This window comes from Nicotiana tabacum, chromosome 6, assembly GCF_000715075.1.
Source record: "Nicotiana tabacum cultivar K326 chromosome 6, ASM71507v2, whole genome shotgun sequence".
NCBI lineage: Eukaryota > Viridiplantae > Streptophyta > Magnoliopsida > Solanales > Solanaceae > Nicotiana > Nicotiana tabacum.
In genome coordinates, this window is record NC_134085.1 from 212,858,121 (window position 1) to 212,876,486 (window position 18,366).

Here is an 18,366-nt window from a genome sequence, read left to right on the forward strand (position 1 = left end):
ATTTTGTTCATGTTATAATTCAGGCGAAATTGCTGAAAACTGTCAGGCAAAGTCTGCAGGATCATTTCAACCTGCGTGTCCTTATCAATGTTAGCTCCAAGGACCTCCAGTTCATTCAGAAGACTCATCATCTTCAGAACATGGTCCCTGACCGATGAACCTTCAACCATTTTGGTATTCAGAAGGGCTTTCATGGCAGTCTGCTTAGCTGCACGATTCTGATCTCCGAACATTTCTTTGAGATTTTCTAGAATGTCATAAGCAGACTCCATCGACTGATGCTGATGTTGCAGAACATTCGACATGGATGCCAAAATGTAACACCGCGCCATCTCATCAGCCTTAATCCATTTCTGGTAAGCCTTTTGTTCATCATCTGTGGCATCATCTCCAGGTTTTTTTGGACATACCTCATCGAGCACAAATTTGTACTCTTCAGCAATTAGAACAATATCCAAATTTCGTTTCCAATCAACATAATTTGGACCCTCAAGTTTGTTTTGGGTAAGAATGGCAGTAAGGGGATTAAAAGCAGTCATTGTTAATCTGGGAGACATTAAATATTTAAATAGATCAAATCAGTTTGTATTATGAACATTAAAATTCAAAACACATTATATATATACAATCTATGCACCTTGAACAACAAATTTCGATGGGAAAGAAGCTATTCTTGCAATATACATATATAATGACAGATTTTCACTCCATAAACTTAAACATGTCATACTCAGATGGAGAGTAAACTGTTAATTTAAGCCAAGTGAATATCAACATTCAACATATATTAGTCCCATTGAACCAACATGCATACTTAGATGGAGAGTAAATACAAATAATTAATGACTAGTATAACATAGTGATTATTCATAATATTTTTATCCGATATGGAAGAAGACCTACGTCAACGTGTAAAAACATTATATCACTGATTTTTTAAGCCCGGGGACCAAGGGAATTGATCCCCACAATTATTGGAATTAAAAACAACTAAAAAAAAATTCAGAATTTTAGAAAAACAGCAAAAACACCATCTAAACGACCCGAACGCCCAAAAAACGACTTCAGTCATTATTATGGGTATTGCTCACTGGGCCGTTTCGCATGGACCTGCCAAGTTTCAGGTCAATCGGAGTCCGTCAACTTTTTGACCTCCGATTTTCTGCCCTAATTCAGCAAAACGTGTTTTTCCGTTTTACATGATAAAATTCAATTTTCAGATTATTCTAACTCAACATCACCAATATTAAAAGGATACATCAAGTTTTCAGAATAATCAACACAACCCATAACAGATAATCACACCAAAAAAACAGTGCAGATTTTCAGAAAAACAAACTTTGCATGTAATTCAAAACTTGCATATAGAACATGATATTAATCCTTATGGTTTATCCTAATTATTTAATTAGACGTGAGTAAGCTCTGATACCAATTGATGGAATATATACCACAACGGAAGCAATGACAGAATCTTATTCACGTGTAATCTAAACAACTAGCACGTATGGAGATTTTAGGATTACCTCTTGAAGCGTAAACACAACAAATCTAGGTCGTTCTCCAGTTCCTCAGTTGAAAACACACTAGTAGATTTCCACAGTCTTCTACTGTGTTACCCAAACAATAACCGAAAATAAAGAATTTTGGGTGGGCAAAATTCTAGTAGAAACCGCAGTCAGAATCATGTAAAAAACGTCCAGCCCTTATATCCATATATATAGCTGCGTTTTTAGGTCAAAACCGTTTTCAAAACCTGTTAGGTTTCATTCTCCCACTAAGGGACGGTTTCCACGTTTTCTTTCCCACTAAGTAATAGTTTCCACTATTTTCTATTATTTAGGCACAGTAGGGACCACAAAAGTTAATTAACAAGGCTTCCTATTATAATATTAATTTCGAAATTCTGAAACTAATTTCCATCATAATAAATTACGAATTATTCCACTAAAAATTCGTAATTGCACTCCTTAGTTCAATTTCGAAATTCTTCCATAAAACCTTATTTAACTCCCCATGTTAAGATTCAGATACTAATCAATCAAATTAAATTACTGACTATTTAATTTAGTGATTACTTCCTTTAGACTTACACTTAACTTATTTCATGTGTCAGATACAAAATTCACCGGCCGGGTTTACACATGAAAACTTATAAGCTTTCATAAAGGAGTATCATCAATCTCAAAATCGAGACATGGATTCCATCAACTAATTATTACTTCGCCAATGTATATCATTGTTATCCAATTTACCAGGCTTATTGACTCGCGAAAGAATCTCGCCTTTTAATAAATCAAAACAACAAGTGACATACACAACTAATAATAATTATATCAGGATTAAGAGTATAAGTACATTAAATGGACTAGAGAAATTATTAAAGTCAGTATAAAATACTCATCTCTACTTGATCCGTTCAATACATACAAAATGTACTAGCACAAGAAGTTGGAATTAAACCATTCCCATAATCAAGATAAATTATATTTAATCTTGTGCTACAATCATTCCGATGATTTGTCCAATTCCATCATTAGATTGTGAACATTAACTTTTATGTCTTACAAGAACCGATGATTTAATCTTCCGTGTATAAGCTAAACTCTATACACTAAATCATCTACTATGTAAGCAATGGACGCACAAACCAACACATGATCTATTTAAAATGAAACTTTATTGAATTTAAACAAGTAAATAAATAATTGTTCATAAAAAATACTTTAACAATACGCATGGCTTATAGTATATTCTAACAATCTCCCACTTAGATAAAGCACACTGGATATGAGGCTAATCAAAGCTTGAGATTAGTTCAAACGAGAACCCAATGTTAATCGAGACTGTTAGAGAGCCTGGACTTGCTATAGCTCTGGTTGAGCAACTTTCAAATGATGACAAGTTGATTCATAGCAAAGGTGTGGATTGTTGGCTGTATTATATTTCCAGTGCTTCCAAACTTTCTTTTGGTCCTAGTTGTGCTTTTGATGGCTTTATTGGCATCCAATTGTCTTCGACTTTTATCTATCTAGCACACTGTCATGTGAATACAACATTTGATAGAGCGGGGATTGATTCTACTGTGTCCAGGAAGGATTTTATTTGGGAATCCTTTCCTATGGTGAAAATCAACACAACTTCCACTTTTCTTTCATCAGAGTATCCTCTCTCGAACCTTGACGGGAGTATTGTTATGAATCAAGCTATTGAGCCTAGAATTGGGTCGAGAAGAAGCCACAGGGCCAGAAGACCTTCAAAAAGATTAATTTGGGATCCATGCCCAAGAAGTGCAATAAGGAATCAGTTAAAAGGGACTAGGCATTAACACAGATAGGGTAGGCTGAATATTGTAGAAACTTCCTCTTTCTGGTCTCTCTCCCCCGCTATTTCTGTTGTATTTCTAATCGAGACATCGTTTTGTTGAGTTCATAACACATGGATTTGGGTGCAGGGTGAATGAGTATACTTTGTATTTTGCCTTTAGAAAAAGTAGCAGGATTTCTTTTTTCCTATTTTAGTTTGTGAAGTATCAGTATCTATCTATCAATCAAATGGACTCAATTTCACAAGATAAAAATATATTTATAACTGAAAACATCAAACTCGAGGAAACATTATTTGGATGAGCTATTATTCCAAGATGTCAAGCTAGGAATTAGCAGCATAGCTGTTGAAATTCAAACTCTGTTTCTTTTATTTTTAAAAGTGTGTGATCAACTTTCTTTTTTTAGAAGGTAAAATCTGTAGTTTTGGTACCTTCATTAAGGAGGAAAAGTCAGTCTATTAAAGAAAAACTGCGCATATTGGGCACTTTGATGTAATCTAACCAAAGTCGATGAATGAGATAACTTTGCGTCCAAATATGAGAATTTTTGGCTCCTAAAGGAGATAGCAGCACAGTTCATTTTCAAATCCCGATTAGAGGAGTGTTGTGCAAAAGGAAAAATAGGATCGTTGAAAAAGGAAAAATAGGAGAATTATCAAAAAGAATAATAGTAGTTTGCAGGGAGTCAAGATGGCCGAGTTGGTCTAAGGCGCCAGTTTCAGGTACTGGTCCGAAAGGGCATGGGTTCGAATCCCATTCTTGACAGTTGAATTTTTTACTTCTCCCAAATCACATGTATCCTCTCTCTCTTTTTTGGCTTTTGGGACGTGACCATCTTTATATCTTTGGATTTGAAGGATCTGTTTCTCAAAGTGTCTACTCAGAAGACATAATATGTGTACCAATTTTTTTTGCTGTCTTTAGTTCAGAGACATCAATTTTGGAGCAGCAGTCTAACGAGCTAATTATCTTCATACGTCATCCATTGCGTTCACCATCTAAACTTATATAGTAAAAGAAAGCACACCAAGTAATTCTACTACAGTGTAGCACAAAACTAACCTCTCGTTTCTTCTAGTCAAACCTAAAGATTACGCAGCTTATAGTTAGTGGAAATTCTATTTAGAGAGTGGAAACTCTACGACATCCATGATATTAGCATTAAAAAAAAAGAGAAATAAGAAAAAACTAATGGAAGATGAAAATAAAGTTACTCTACATGGAATGTGGATTAGCAGTTACGCGAAAACAGTGGAGTTGGCTCTCAAAATCAAAGGCATAGCTTTTGATTATGTTGAAGAAGATTTGAGCAACAAAAGTTCTCTGCTTCTCAAATATAATCCCGTTTATAAGAAGGTTCCAGTATTACTTCACCGTGGAAGACCTGTATCTGAGTCCCTTGTAATTCTTGAGTATATCGACGAAACCTGGAAAAACCAACCGCGATTCTTACCAGATGATCCTTATGAAAGAGCAAGAGTTCGTTTTTGGGCTATTTACTGCCGTCAGGTTATACTTTTATGCTTCTTTCATAGGTGTTTCTAAGTATGTTTGGTACGACGAAAGTCATTTTTTAGGAATATATTTCCATATGAGAAAGTTATTTGGTTATCAGAACATTTTTCATGAAAGTAGGAAAAATAACTTCCGTCACTTATGGTGGGAAATCATTTTCATTACAATTATGTTAACTTTTAATTTCACATTATTTGTTCAACTAGTATTTAAACATTATTACTATCTATAGTACTCAAAATTGCATGATAACACTATCTGATTTGCTATTATTATTATTCAATAAATATTTTCTCAGAAAATATATGCCACTCACCAACCAAATACCAAAAAAATATTTGATGAATATTTTTCATGAAAAATGACTTCAGTCGTATCAAATACTTACATGGAAAATTATTTTCATGCAAAATGACTTGTTGTACCAAACATGCTCATTGTAGTGCAAATATATGCATACTTCAACTTGATTGTTTAGGATAAATGATTTGCAGATATCAGACACCATGAAGAAAGCATTCATTTCAGCCCAAGAAGTTGATGAGGACAGAGCATTTGATGAATTCTTTGAGAAACTACAAGTGATGGAAGAAGGAATGAAAGATTTTTTCCCAGGGGAAAGGTCTAATAACTGCAGTGAGAATTTGGGACTTCTAGATATAATAATTGTAGGTTCACTTGGTACATATAAGGCAGCAGAAGAAGTACTTGGAATGAAGGTTTTGGATCCTGAAAGGAATCCATTTATATATTCATGGGTGAATACCCTACTTGAGCTGCCTTTGGTGAAACAGACTCTGCCTCCACATGACAAGGTGGTTTCAAGACTAGAGTTCATTAAGCAAAATGGCTTTACGTTTCAAACCAATATTTGAAATGGTCATAAGACTTATCACTTATGGTTTGTATGATGAATATGTTTGCTTCTTGATGATTAACTGTAACTCAATATTGCTTTAACTTCTTAGTGAATCTTAGAGCCTAAATATTTTCTGTATTATGAATTGAAGCTTCAAATTTTGCTCCCAAATCCCAAAGCACGTAAAGAAAGTTCAGTTCGTACACTTTACCAAAGCTACCATCCGGCCTTTTGTGTTTTTGGGCACAGTATGATATTAAAGGGGTCCTCTATGTACAATGGCAGATCCAACATTTTAAAGTAATGGGTGCTTTAGTGCTAGCAAATGATGAGAAGAGTCCATTGATATGGACGGGTTGAATATGTGGTAGATAACACGCATAAAATTTCCGAACCACTCATATTTAATATGGATAAAACATAGGTTGGATGTCGAAAAATATGAATATCTATATTCTCTTGAATATTATCATTATTGTGATGATTCCAAACCACAACATAGGCTATCCAATTTGGTGGTGATAAATATTTTCTTTTTGTGCCACAATGAACTAATTGAATTGAAGAAATAAACAACGGCAAAGTTAAGAACAAAAGGGAAAGCCATGTAAAAGGGATACGAAAAAAAAGTCAAAGAGTGCACCATGTAAGAATCAAACTCTGGATCACACAGAGTGCATACTTAGATTTTGTTTGAGTAATGGGTGCTCACCTAAATATATATCCATTTCATACGAAATTGTCTATATAATTATATGTTTGATACCATGGGCAATGGGGGCTTGAGCACCACAATCCTCTATGTGGATCCGCCCATGTCTATGTATACACTGATATATATACACTGTTTTTATCGAGACTAGCGGGTTTCGGCAACCCCTCTACCGCATATGTAGGTCCGTCCCTGGGCACCTCCAAAAACAAACTTCCTGCCAAAGCAGCACTTTTTTTCCCGGATTTCTCAATCTAAACTTTCAGGATCCAAATTTCATCTCTCTCTTCCATTTTTGACGCTGGTGCTTTGAATCACTATCAGTTTGATTTGTTGAACGTAATGAACTTGACTCTATCACTGAAATTATAAGCAGACCAATTCTTGTGTATGCTAGTTCAATCCCCTTTTTCTTGCTCTTTAGTAGCTCACTAGAAGGAGCATTTTTTTATAAAGTGAAAATGAGAGTTCTTCCTAATCAACGAGGGACAGTCCATATCACTAATTTCTCCAACTGTTTGAGAATGACATTTCAGCTTATAATCTAAATAAGGTGCCCCAAGTCAACTTCCATGTATCATGTCCCACATGCAACAAATGTATACTTTTCATAACAAGTTGATTAAGTGCTTGATTAATTCACCAACTTGCAGCATTAGAGATTAAAGAATTGACTAATGCCATATTCCTACAAGCATTCAATGTGAAGTATGACTTGGTGCCCACTTTGCTGTAGGAATATATACCACAGCGGAAACAATAACAGAATCTTATTCACGTGTAATCTAAACAACTAGCACGTATGGAGATTTTAAGATTACCTCTTGAAGCGTAAACACAACAAATCTATGTCGTTCTCCAGTTCCTCAGTTGAAAACACACTAGCAGATTTCCACAGTCTTCTACTGTGTTACCCAAACAATAACCGAAAATAGAGAATTTTGGGTGGGCAAAATTCTAGTAGAAACCGCAGTCAGAATCATGTCAAAAAACGTCCAGCCCTTATATCCATATATATAGCTGCGTTTTTTAGGTCAAAACTGTTTTCAAAACCTGTTAGGTTTCTTTCTCCCACTAAGGGACGGTTTCCATGTTTTCTTTCCCACTAAGTAACAGTTTCCACTATTTTCTATTATTTAGCCACAGTAGGGACCACAAAATTTAATTAATAAGGCTTCCTATTATGATATTAATTTCGAAATTCTGAAACTAATTTCCATCATAATAAATTACGAATTATTCCACTAAAAATTCGTAATTGCACTCCTTAGTTCAATTTCGAAATTCTTCCATAAAACCTTATTTAACTCCCCATGTTAAGATTCAAATACTAATCAATCAAATTAAATTACTGACTATTTAATTTATTGATTACTTCCTTTAGACTTACACTTAACTTATTTTATGTGTCGGATACAAAATCCACCGACCGGGTTTACACATGAAAACTTATAAGCTTTCATAAAGGAGTATCATCAATCGCAAAATCGAGACATGGATTCCATCAACTAATTATTACTTCGCCAATGTATATCATTGTTATCCAATTTACCAGGCTTATTGACTCGCGAAAGAATCTCGCCTTTTAATAAATCAAAACAACAAGTGACATACACAACTAATAATAATTATATCAGGATTAAGAGTATAAGTACATTAAATGGACTAGAGAAATTATTTTATAAAGTCAGTATAAAATACTCATCTCTACTTGATCCGTTCAATACATACAAAATGTACTAGCACAAGAAGTTGGAATTAAACCATTCTCATAATCAAGATAAATTATATTTAATCTTGTGCTACAATCATTCCGATGATTTGTCCAATTCCATCATTAGATTTTGAACGTTAACTTTTATGTCTTACAAGAACCGATGATTTAATCTTCCGTGTATAAGCTAAACTCTATACACTAAATCATCTACTATGTAAGCAATGGACGCACAAACCAACACATGATCTATTTAAAATGAAACTTTATTGAATTTAAACAAGTAAATAAATAATTGTTCATAAAGAATACTATAACAATACGCATGGCTTATAGTATATTCTAACAATCTCCCACTTAGACTAATAACCATGCGTCTACAATTTTGACACCCATTCCTTCTACATGCTTATCAAAAGTCTTCTGTGGTAAGCTCTTAGTAAACGGATCTGCCAAGTTGTTCTCTGACGCAATCTTGGTGACCACTACATCACTTCTCTGCACTATATCACGAATTAAATGATATTTACGCTCAATGTGTTTTGCCCTCTTATGGCTTTGTGGCTCCTTTGAATTTGCAACCGCACCACTATTATCACAGTAAAGCGTAATTGGCGCTTGAATCGAAGGAACCACACCCAACTCTCCTCAGGAAGTTACCGAGCCAAACTGCTTCTTTGGCTGCCTCAGAGGCTTCCACATATTCGGCTTCCATGGTGGAATCAGCAACACAAGTTTTCTTGATACTCCTCCAACTTATGGCTCCACCTCCAAGAGTAAACACATTATCCGAGGTAGACTTTCTAGAATCTCTGTCTGATTGGAAATCCGAATCAGTATACCCAATAGGTACCAGGTCATCCGATTGGTAGATCAACATGTAATCCCTAGTCCTTTTCAGGTACTTGATTATATGTTTAACCGCCGTCCAATGCTCTTTCCCAGGATTAGACTGAAATATGCTAACAACGCCAACGGCAAAGCAGATATCAGGCCTAGTGCATAACATAGCATATATGAGGCTCCCCACAGCTGATGCATAAGGGACCGCCTTCATCTTTTCTATCTCTTCATCAGTCTTAGGAGACTGATCTTTAGATAGAGAAATTCCATGTCTGAAAGGAAGGAATCCTTTCTTGGAATCATGCATGCTAAACCTGGAGAGTATTGTATCAATATAAAGACCTTGGGACAAGCCTAATATCCTTTTCTTGCGATCTCGCAAGAGTTTGATCCCAAGGATATGAGCCGCTTCTCCCAAATCTTTCATATCAAAATGTGTGGACAACCACTGCTTAACTGAATTCAACATGCCCACATTATTTCCTATGAGCAGTATGTCATCTACATATAAGATCAAAAATGCCACTTTGTCCATATCCCACTTTTTGTATACACAAGATTCGTTAAGACACTGATCAAAACCAAAAGTTTTAATCGCCTTATCAAAACAAGTGTTCCATGCCCTAGATGCCTGTTTTAGTCCATAAATGGACCTTTTAAGCTTACACAACATATGCTCTTTGCCACTTTCCATAAAACCATCTGGTTGCATCATATAGATGCACTCATCAAGACTTCCATTAAGGAAAGCTGTCTTGACATCCATTTGCCAAATCTCATAATCATAATGAGCAACAATGGATAAGAGAATCCTTATAGACTTAAGCATGGCTACCGGCGAGAAGGTTTCCTTATAGTCAATCCCTTCTTTCTGAGTAAACCTTTTCGCTACAAGCCTTGCTTTAAAAGTTTGTACTTTTCCGTTTACACCTCTCTTTTTCTTATAGATCCTCTTGCATCCAATGGGTTTAACCCCATCAGTTGGTTCTACAAGATCCCAAACCTGATTAGAGTACATAGACTCCATCTCTGATTTCATAGCAGCAACCCACTTATCGGCATCCTTATCATGTAGTGCTTGGTCGTAATTGACAGGTTCGGAGGTAGGCTCCTCAGGGATCCTATCATATGATTCTCCCAAGAGCGTGTAACGAACTGGCTGTCTTATTTCTCTCCCACTACGACTACGCACTACATCAGTTGCAACTACATCACGTTGATTTTGTGGTTGAACCACAACATCATCAGGAACCTGAGTCTCCATGCTATCCACAGGGATATCAACGACTTCTTCCTGTTGTGCAGTCTGCTCAACATGACTCCCACTACTTTGTGGTAGTATGACTGCGGGCACTTGTTCTTGTGGTACATTAAGTCTATTGACATTTCTCCCACTACTAAAGTGCAATGGTATGTCAAAATCGACTTCCGGGGTTTGGATATGGTCGTTTTGATTTTCAGATGACTGAGTTTCCATTCCTTTGCTAAATTCCTGTAAAACGAGTTTACTTCTAGGAACATGGTTCATCAAATAGTCCTCTTCTAGAAACTTGGCATTTGTGCTAACAATTACCTTTTTCTCTTTAGGACAATAGAATAAACCACCTTTCGTCCATTTTGGATAACCTATAAACATGCATACATCCGTTCTTGCCTCCAATTTATCCGTTTTCCCCTTTAGCACATGTGCCGGACAACCCCAAACTCGAATATGCCGCAGACTAGGCTTGCGCCCAGTCCACAATTCTATAGGGGTCAAGGGTACTGACTTTGAAGGAACTAAGTTCAGAACATAATTCGTCGTTTCTAAGGCATGTCCCCAAAAAGACGAAGGCAAATCGGAATAACTCATCATTGATCTAACCATTTTCATAAGAGTCCTATTTCTTCTTTCAGCTACACCATTTTGTTGTGGAGTTCCAGGTGCAAATAATTGAGATCTAATTCCACATTCTGATAAATAACCAATGAAGTCCGTAGAGAGTTACTCCCCACCACGATCAGATCGTAGTGTCTTGATATGTTTATTATGTCGCTTTTCAGTCTCAGTCTTGAATTCTTTGAACTTTTCAAAACATTCAGACTTTCGACGCAACAAATAAATATATCCATATTTTGAGTAATCATCTGTGAAAGTCACAAAATACTCAAAATCACCTCTTGCTTGGACATTCATTGGACCACACAAATCAGAATGAATTAACTCTAATTTATCACTTGCTTGATTTCCTTTTGAGGGGAAGTTTCGTTTTGTCATTTTCCCTTCTAAACAAGATTCACAAGTTGGTAGTGCCTCCACTTTCAATGAACTTAAAGGTCCATCCTTGACCAACCTGGAAATTCTGTTCAGATTTATATGACCCAAACGCAAGTGCCATAAATATGTTTCACTCAATTCAGAAGAACGTTTTCTCTTACTTGGTAAATCAACATTATTCAGTTCTTTAGGTGGTAACGGTTTAGGAATAGAGTCAACAACAAAAAGACCATTAATCAATGTAGCCGAAGAGAGATAATGCTTAATATGAGTAATAACACATTTATCAACGTCATGACAATTAAAATCATAACCATCTCTCGTAGCGCTAGAAACCGAAATTAAATTCCTTCTAACGGAAGGTACATATAATGTGTCTTTTAAAGCTAAAACTCTACCACTACCAAACGAAATACTAATATTTCCTAATGCTAAAGCTGGGGCTGCTGAACCGTCTGCTTGATAAACATTGATTTCTCCTTTACTTAGCCGCCGCGTTACCTGAAACCCCTGCAAATAAGTGCAGATATGATTAGTGGCTCCCGAATCTACACACCATGACATGGTAGAAACAGCCGCTAAAAATGTTTCAACGACAAGTAGATGTAAATCACCTGGTTTATTTTTCAGCTTGGCCAGATAAGTTGGACACTGCTTCTTATGATGTCCGGGCTGCTTGCAGTGATAACACTTGCCCTTATCCTTTTTCATACCAGCAGTCGCGCCACTAACAGAGGGTTTTTTAGCCTTTTTCTTTTTCTGCCCGCCTCTCGGCTTAGAAGAAGAACATGTCTCAAAATTCAATGCAACGGGAGGAGCTTGGGACTTGATAATAGTCTCTGCCGACTGCAGCTCATTAGCTCATTCAACAATTTCGCAAGGGACAAATCCATTTTGTTCATGTTATAATTCAGGCGAAATAGCTGAAAACTGTCAGGCAAAGTCTGCAGGATCATTTCAACCTGCGTGTCCTTATCAATGTTAGCTCCAAGGACCTCCAGTTCATTCAGAAGACTCATCATCTTCAGAACATGGTCCCTGACCGATGAACCTTCAACCATTTTGGTATTCAGAAGGGCTTTCATGGCAGTCTGCTTAGCCGCACGATTCTGATCTCCGAACATTTCTTTGAGATTTTCCAGAATGTCATAAGCAGACTCCATCGACTGATGCTGATGTTGCAGAACATTCGACATGGATGCCAAAATGTAACACCGCGCTATCTCATCAGCCTTAATCCATTTCTGGTAAGCCTTCTGTTCATCATCTGTGGCATCGTCTCCCGGTTTCTCTGGACACACCTCATCGAGCACAAATTTGTACTCTTCAGCAATTAGAACAATATCCAAATTTCGTTTCCAATCAACATAATTTGGACCCTCAAGTTTGTTTTGGGTAAGAATGACAGTAAGGGGATTAAAAGCAGTCATTGTTAATCTGGGAGACATTAAATATTTAAATAGATCAAATCAGTTTGTATTATAAACATTAAAATTCAAAACACATTATATATATATACAATCTATGCACCTTGAACAACAAATTTCCATGGGAAAGAAGCTATTCTTGCAATATACATATATAATGACAAATTTTCATTCCATAAACTTAAACATGTCATACTCAGATGGAGAGTAAACTGTTAATTTAAGCCAAGTGAATATCAACATTCAACATATATTAGTCCCATTGAACCAACATGCATACTTAGATGGAGAGTAAATACAAATAATCAATGACTAGTATAACATAGTGATTATTCATAATATTTTTATCCGATATGGAAGAAGACCAACGTCAACGTGTAAAAACATTATATCACTGATTTTTTAAGCCCGGGGACCAAGGGAATTGATCCCCACAATTACTAGAATTAAAAACAACTAAAAAAAATTTCAGAATTTTAGAAAAACAGCAAAAACACCATCTAAACGACCCCGAACGCCCAAAAAATGACTTCAATCATTATTATGGGTATTGCTCACTGGGCCGTTTCGCATGGACCTGCCAAGTTTCAGGTCAATCGGAGTCCGTCAACTTTTTGACCTCCGATTTTCTGCCCTGATTCAACAAAACGTGTTTTTCCGTTTTACATGATAAAATTCAACTTTCAGATTATTCTAACTCAACATCACCAATATTAAAAGGATACATCAAGTTTTCAGAATAATCAACACAACCCATAACAGATAATCACACCAAAACAGTGCAGGTTTTCAGAATAACAAACTTTGCATGTAATTCAAAACTTGCATATAGAACATGATATTAATCCTTATGGTTTATCCTAATTATTTAATAAGACGTGAGTAAGCTCTCATACTAATTGTAGGAATATATACTACAGCGGAAGCAATAACAGAATCTTATTCACGTGTAATCTAAACAACTAGCACGTATGAAGATTTTAGGATTACCTCTTGAAGCGTAAACACAACAAATCTATGTCGTTCTCCAGTTCCTCAGTTGAAAACACACTAGCAGATTTCCACAGTCTTCTACTGTGTTACCCAAACAATAATCGAAAATAGAGAATTTTGGGTGGGCAAAATTCTAGTAGAAACTGCAGTCAGAATCATGTCAAAAAACGTCCAGCCCTTATATCCATATATATAGCTGCGCTGTTTTCAAAACCTGTTAGGTTTCTTTCTCCCACTAAGGGACGGTTTCCACGTTTTCTTTCCCACTAAGTAATAGTTTCCACTATTTTCTATTATTTAGGCACAGTAGGGACCACATAATTTAATTAACAAGGCTTCCTATTATGATATTAATTTCAAAATTCTGAAACTAATTTCCATCATAATAAATTACGAATTATTCCACTAAAAATTCGTAATTGCACTCCTTAGTTCAATTTCGAAATTCTTCCATAAAACCTTATTTAACTCCCCATGTTAAGATTCAGATACTAATCAATCAAATTAAATTACTGACTATTTAATTTATTGATTACTTCCTTTAGACTTACACTTAACTTATTTCATGTGTCGGATACAAAATCCACCGACCGGGTTTACACATGAAAACTTATAAGCTTTCATAAAGGACTATCATCAATCTCAAAATCGAGACATAGATTCCATCAACTAATTATTACTTCGCCAATGTATATCATTGTTATCCAATTTACCAGGCTTATTGACTCGCGAAAGAATCTCGCCTTTTAATAAATCAAAACAACAAGTGACATACACAACTAATAATAATTATATCAGGATTAAGAGTATAAGTACATTAAATGGACTAGAGAAATTATTTTATAAAGTCAGTATAAAATACTCATCTCTACTTGATCCGTTCAATACATACAAAATGTACTAGCACAAGAAGTTGGAATTAAACCATCCCCATAATCAAGATAAATTATATTTAATCTTGTGCTACAATCATTCCGATGATTTGTCCAATTCCATCATTAGATTGTGAACATTAACTTTTATGTCTTACAAGAACCGATGATTTAATCTTCCGTGTATAAGCTAAACTCTATACACTAAATCATCTACTATGTAAGCAATGGACGCACAAACCAACACATGATCTATTTAAAATGAAACTTTATTGAATTTAAACAAGTAAATAAATAATTGTTCATAAAGAATACTATAACAATACGCATGACTTATAGTATATTCTAACAGTAATTGTAAGTATGACGTTACCTTCAGCCTTTTTCCTCAACAGTGTATGTGACAAGTAGTTAATATAAAAGAAATTGTGTAAGTACATAGAACCACTGCGTGCTGTGATGAGTGACATGACAATAATGGAAGGAAGGCTAAGATCCGAATCTCGGTGGATGCTGTAAATTATCCAAATTTTGCAAAGAAAAAGTATTTGGTTTACCGCTTACGAGATAGTTGTCTTATAAACCAGAGTCTGGAATAGATTACAAAACGAATTTCAATTAATGGAACGATGTAATTTACGAGGCCAACACTTCCCGAATAATATTAATTTTATTCTGAGAAGCACTAGGTCATGTTCAATCAATTTGATATTAGAATATGCAAAAGTTAATTTATTTGGTCAAGCCAACTAGCCAAAGAAGCTTATAAGGGAAGGAAGTACATATTCTACTTAAAAGACTTCGGGTCTATGATAATACACAGAGAGGAAACAAAAAGAAATGGAAGAAAAAAAGAATGTGAAACTACATGGCTTGTTATTTTTCTATGAAGGTGAAGGCTAGTCCTTTTACCTTAGGTTTAATTTGTACACTAATTTCACTCTGTGGTATGCCTAAATGAATAAAGACACACTAGTGTTAAGAGTCCAAATGCTATAATTGGTTCCTTGATATTTAAACAACATGATATTGCCATCTTATGTAAAATCTCATGGTTCTAAAGTCCTTATACCTCTGGAAAATTAACAGAAAAAAGCAAAACAAAACAAAACAAAACAAGCATACCAGTCTTTACGGATGTATGCCCTGACGTCCACAAAGAGATAAAGACAGTCGTTTGAAGAAGATAATATAATCTGCTCTAACAATTTATTTTTGGTAAAGGATAAGTTTTGCACTAGTATAATTATCAGGAAGTGTAATGCACAATGCCACAATCATTCAAACAGTTTTAACTTGTACTCCATTATCTTTGATATTAAGAGAGTAAATTGATAAAATATTTTATACTCTGTCTACTTAACTACTTTACTTGTCGTTCCAAGCAAATGATATCAGCAACGTGGGGGAGTCGAGGTCTATCCAGGGTAAAAACTAGAATACTGTCATATTGATAGGCTAGTATTGACTAACAAAATAAAATACTCAGTCCAATTTATTGTTAGCCGAAACAAAATATTAGTACATGACAAAGAAATGGGCAGCTGCTGTCATTGCTCGTCATAAAGACAATTGAATCGGCTGCAAGTAAAAAAACAGACAATTTTATAATCACATATCGACCAGCTTTGCCGGAAACCAAAAACCTTAAAAATATTTGCTTTTGTCAACTTTGAACAAATGGAAGGTTCGTGAAAATTTCTGAAAATCTATATATACGGCAGCTTAAAGCAAAACCATGTCATATTGGAGTGGAAAATGGGAGAAGAAAACAAGGTAACTCTACATGGAATGTGGCTTAGCCCTTATGTGAAGAGAGTAGAACTAGCTCTCAAAGTCAAAGGCATACCTTTTGAATATGTAGAAGAAGATCTAAGCAACAAAAGTCCATTGCTCCTCAAATACAATCCAGTTCATAAGAAAGTCCCCGTTCTTGTTCACAACGAAAAACCAATAAACGAGTCCCTTGTCATTCTTGAATACATCGATGAAACATGGAAGAATGGACATCGACTCTTGCCAGAGGATCCTTATGAAAGATCCCAAGTCCGATTCTGGGCTGTTTATATCCAACATGTAACATCAGATAATCCATTTTTATAATGCATCCACCCATTTTCATGTAGCATAAGAATCCAACTATTAAATAATCCACGTGTTTGCAGGTGATGGAGTGCATGCTTAATATATTCACAGCAGAAGATCAAGAAAAAGCCTGCGAGGAATTCTATCAGAAACTAGGCGTGCTTGAAGATGGAATGAAGAATATGTTTCCAGTGAAAAGCAGGAACATAGGGCTCCTAGATATCTTGATTGTCGTTGCATTTGGCGCGTGTAAAGCACAGGAGGAAGTGTTCGGATTGAAGTTTTTGGACCCAAAGAATACTCCCCTGATAACCTCATGGCTCAATAGCCTACTTGAACTACCCGTGGTTAAAGAAAGTGTTCCTCCTCATGACAAGGTGGTTTCATTTCTTCGATTTTTCAAAGAAAGCAGCTCCAATGCTCAGGCTTACTGAGCTTTAAATGTGTTCTGTTTTCGTCCTTATGCTCCTACTGTATTTGTGGTGCCGTTCTGCTTTGTAATAAGGCTTATGGCCATAAGAATTCAATATGCTGCTTTCAATCGGTTGAAATATAGAATATATTTCTGCAAAGCACTTACACGACCTGATTTTTCCTCCTGTGAAGCTTGCATTAAGATTATTTACCTCATCAATAGAACACACATTGACAGACTAATCAAACAGTATAAAAAAAATAAAATAAAATTGGATAGCGTTGCACATAGCTGAAACTATCCTTCAAATGGAAATACAGTGCTCTATTGATGAGAGGATGATATATGAAAATTCAAAGTTTTTGCCAAATCGGGCAAGCAAGTTGATTGTAATCCAAAAATGAAGGAAAATATTTTAATACAAATATCTGATTGATCTCTACAATTCTTTATTTCCCCCCCACATAAAATAAATTATCAATACCCTTATTTATAATAGTAGGAAACCTATTTCAACTAGAAACAGGAAAGTCTATTCATATATTTATTCTAACTGCAAATCCTATTTAGACATGAATTAAATAAACCAAATCCTAAATAACTAATGTTTCCTACTACAACTTTGAATTAGTTTTCCAACAAAAAGACATATATTTAGGTTGCAATGTAACAAAAAATCTTAAACTGTATGGAATGACGTAATGACAGTAAAGAACTCATTTTGACACAGAAAAAACCCAAAGCAAAAGAGCTTGTTTAAAGCGCATCTAGTAATAACTTGAATGTCAAAATTGTTTCAAAACTTAAAATGAGGAAGTCCTCTAATCCAGCTCAACTCTTAGCTGCCAGCTTCTCTTTGGCTTTTTGGATCTTCAAAACCTTCTTTACATTTTCTGCTCTTCCACCAAGAAAGCCCTAATAATCCTGAAAAATTAGCATGAATCCAAATACGACTCAGATGAACATGAATTGGAAAAATATACATGGCCAAGACAAACAAATATGAAAAGAGCAGACCTCTCTCGTAGAAGGAATAGATGTGGGGTCTAGTAATTAATTTAATACATTGTAATTAGGTGAAGTTAGTAGATAAAAAGGGTAGGTTAATTAGTTAGTAGTATAAATAGAAGTTAGTTGTACCTGTACAGTAGCTTTTGAGAATCACAGAGAATGGAGCTTCTCCTTCTTCTTCTTCACCGACTTCCTTCCTCTTCTGCCATGGCTGACTAGTTCAACATGATATCAGAGCTTCAAGGCTAGATCAATTAACTCAGCAACTTCAGGAGAGGAAGATCAACTGATTAATAGCTTCCTTTACTCTATCCCTCTATCAGTTTTCTAGCAAA

At 35.4% G+C, this 18,366-nt stretch overlaps 2 protein-coding genes and 1 non-coding gene across 3 annotated transcripts; all 3 read left to right on the forward strand.

Moving 5' to 3' along the window:
• Positions 1-4,012: 4,012 nt before the first annotated feature.
• TRNAL-CAG (transfer RNA leucine (anticodon CAG)) lies at positions 4,013-4,093 on the forward strand. The gene has a single exon. It is a non-coding gene; the product is annotated as a tRNA-Leu (tRNA).
• A 249-nt stretch (positions 4,094-4,342) lies between these two features.
• Positions 4,343-5,843, forward strand: LOC107764934 (glutathione S-transferase U10-like). Its single transcript, XM_016583513.2, has 2 exons — positions 4,343-4,837; positions 5,338-5,843. The coding sequence occupies exons 1-2, from the start codon at positions 4,478-4,480 to the stop codon at positions 5,716-5,718; spliced, it is 741 nt and encodes a 246-aa protein (XP_016438999.1). The 5' UTR covers positions 4,343-4,477; the 3' UTR covers positions 5,719-5,843.
• A 10,331-nt stretch (positions 5,844-16,174) lies between these two features.
• LOC107822391 (glutathione S-transferase U9-like) lies at positions 16,175-17,180 on the forward strand. Its single transcript, XM_016648928.2, has 2 exons — positions 16,175-16,596; positions 16,686-17,180. Exons 1-2 carry the CDS (start codon positions 16,279-16,281, stop codon positions 17,037-17,039), a joined length of 672 nt encoding a protein of 223 aa, XP_016504414.1. The 5' UTR covers positions 16,175-16,278; the 3' UTR covers positions 17,040-17,180.
• The last annotated feature ends 1,186 nt before the right edge of the window (positions 17,181-18,366 follow it).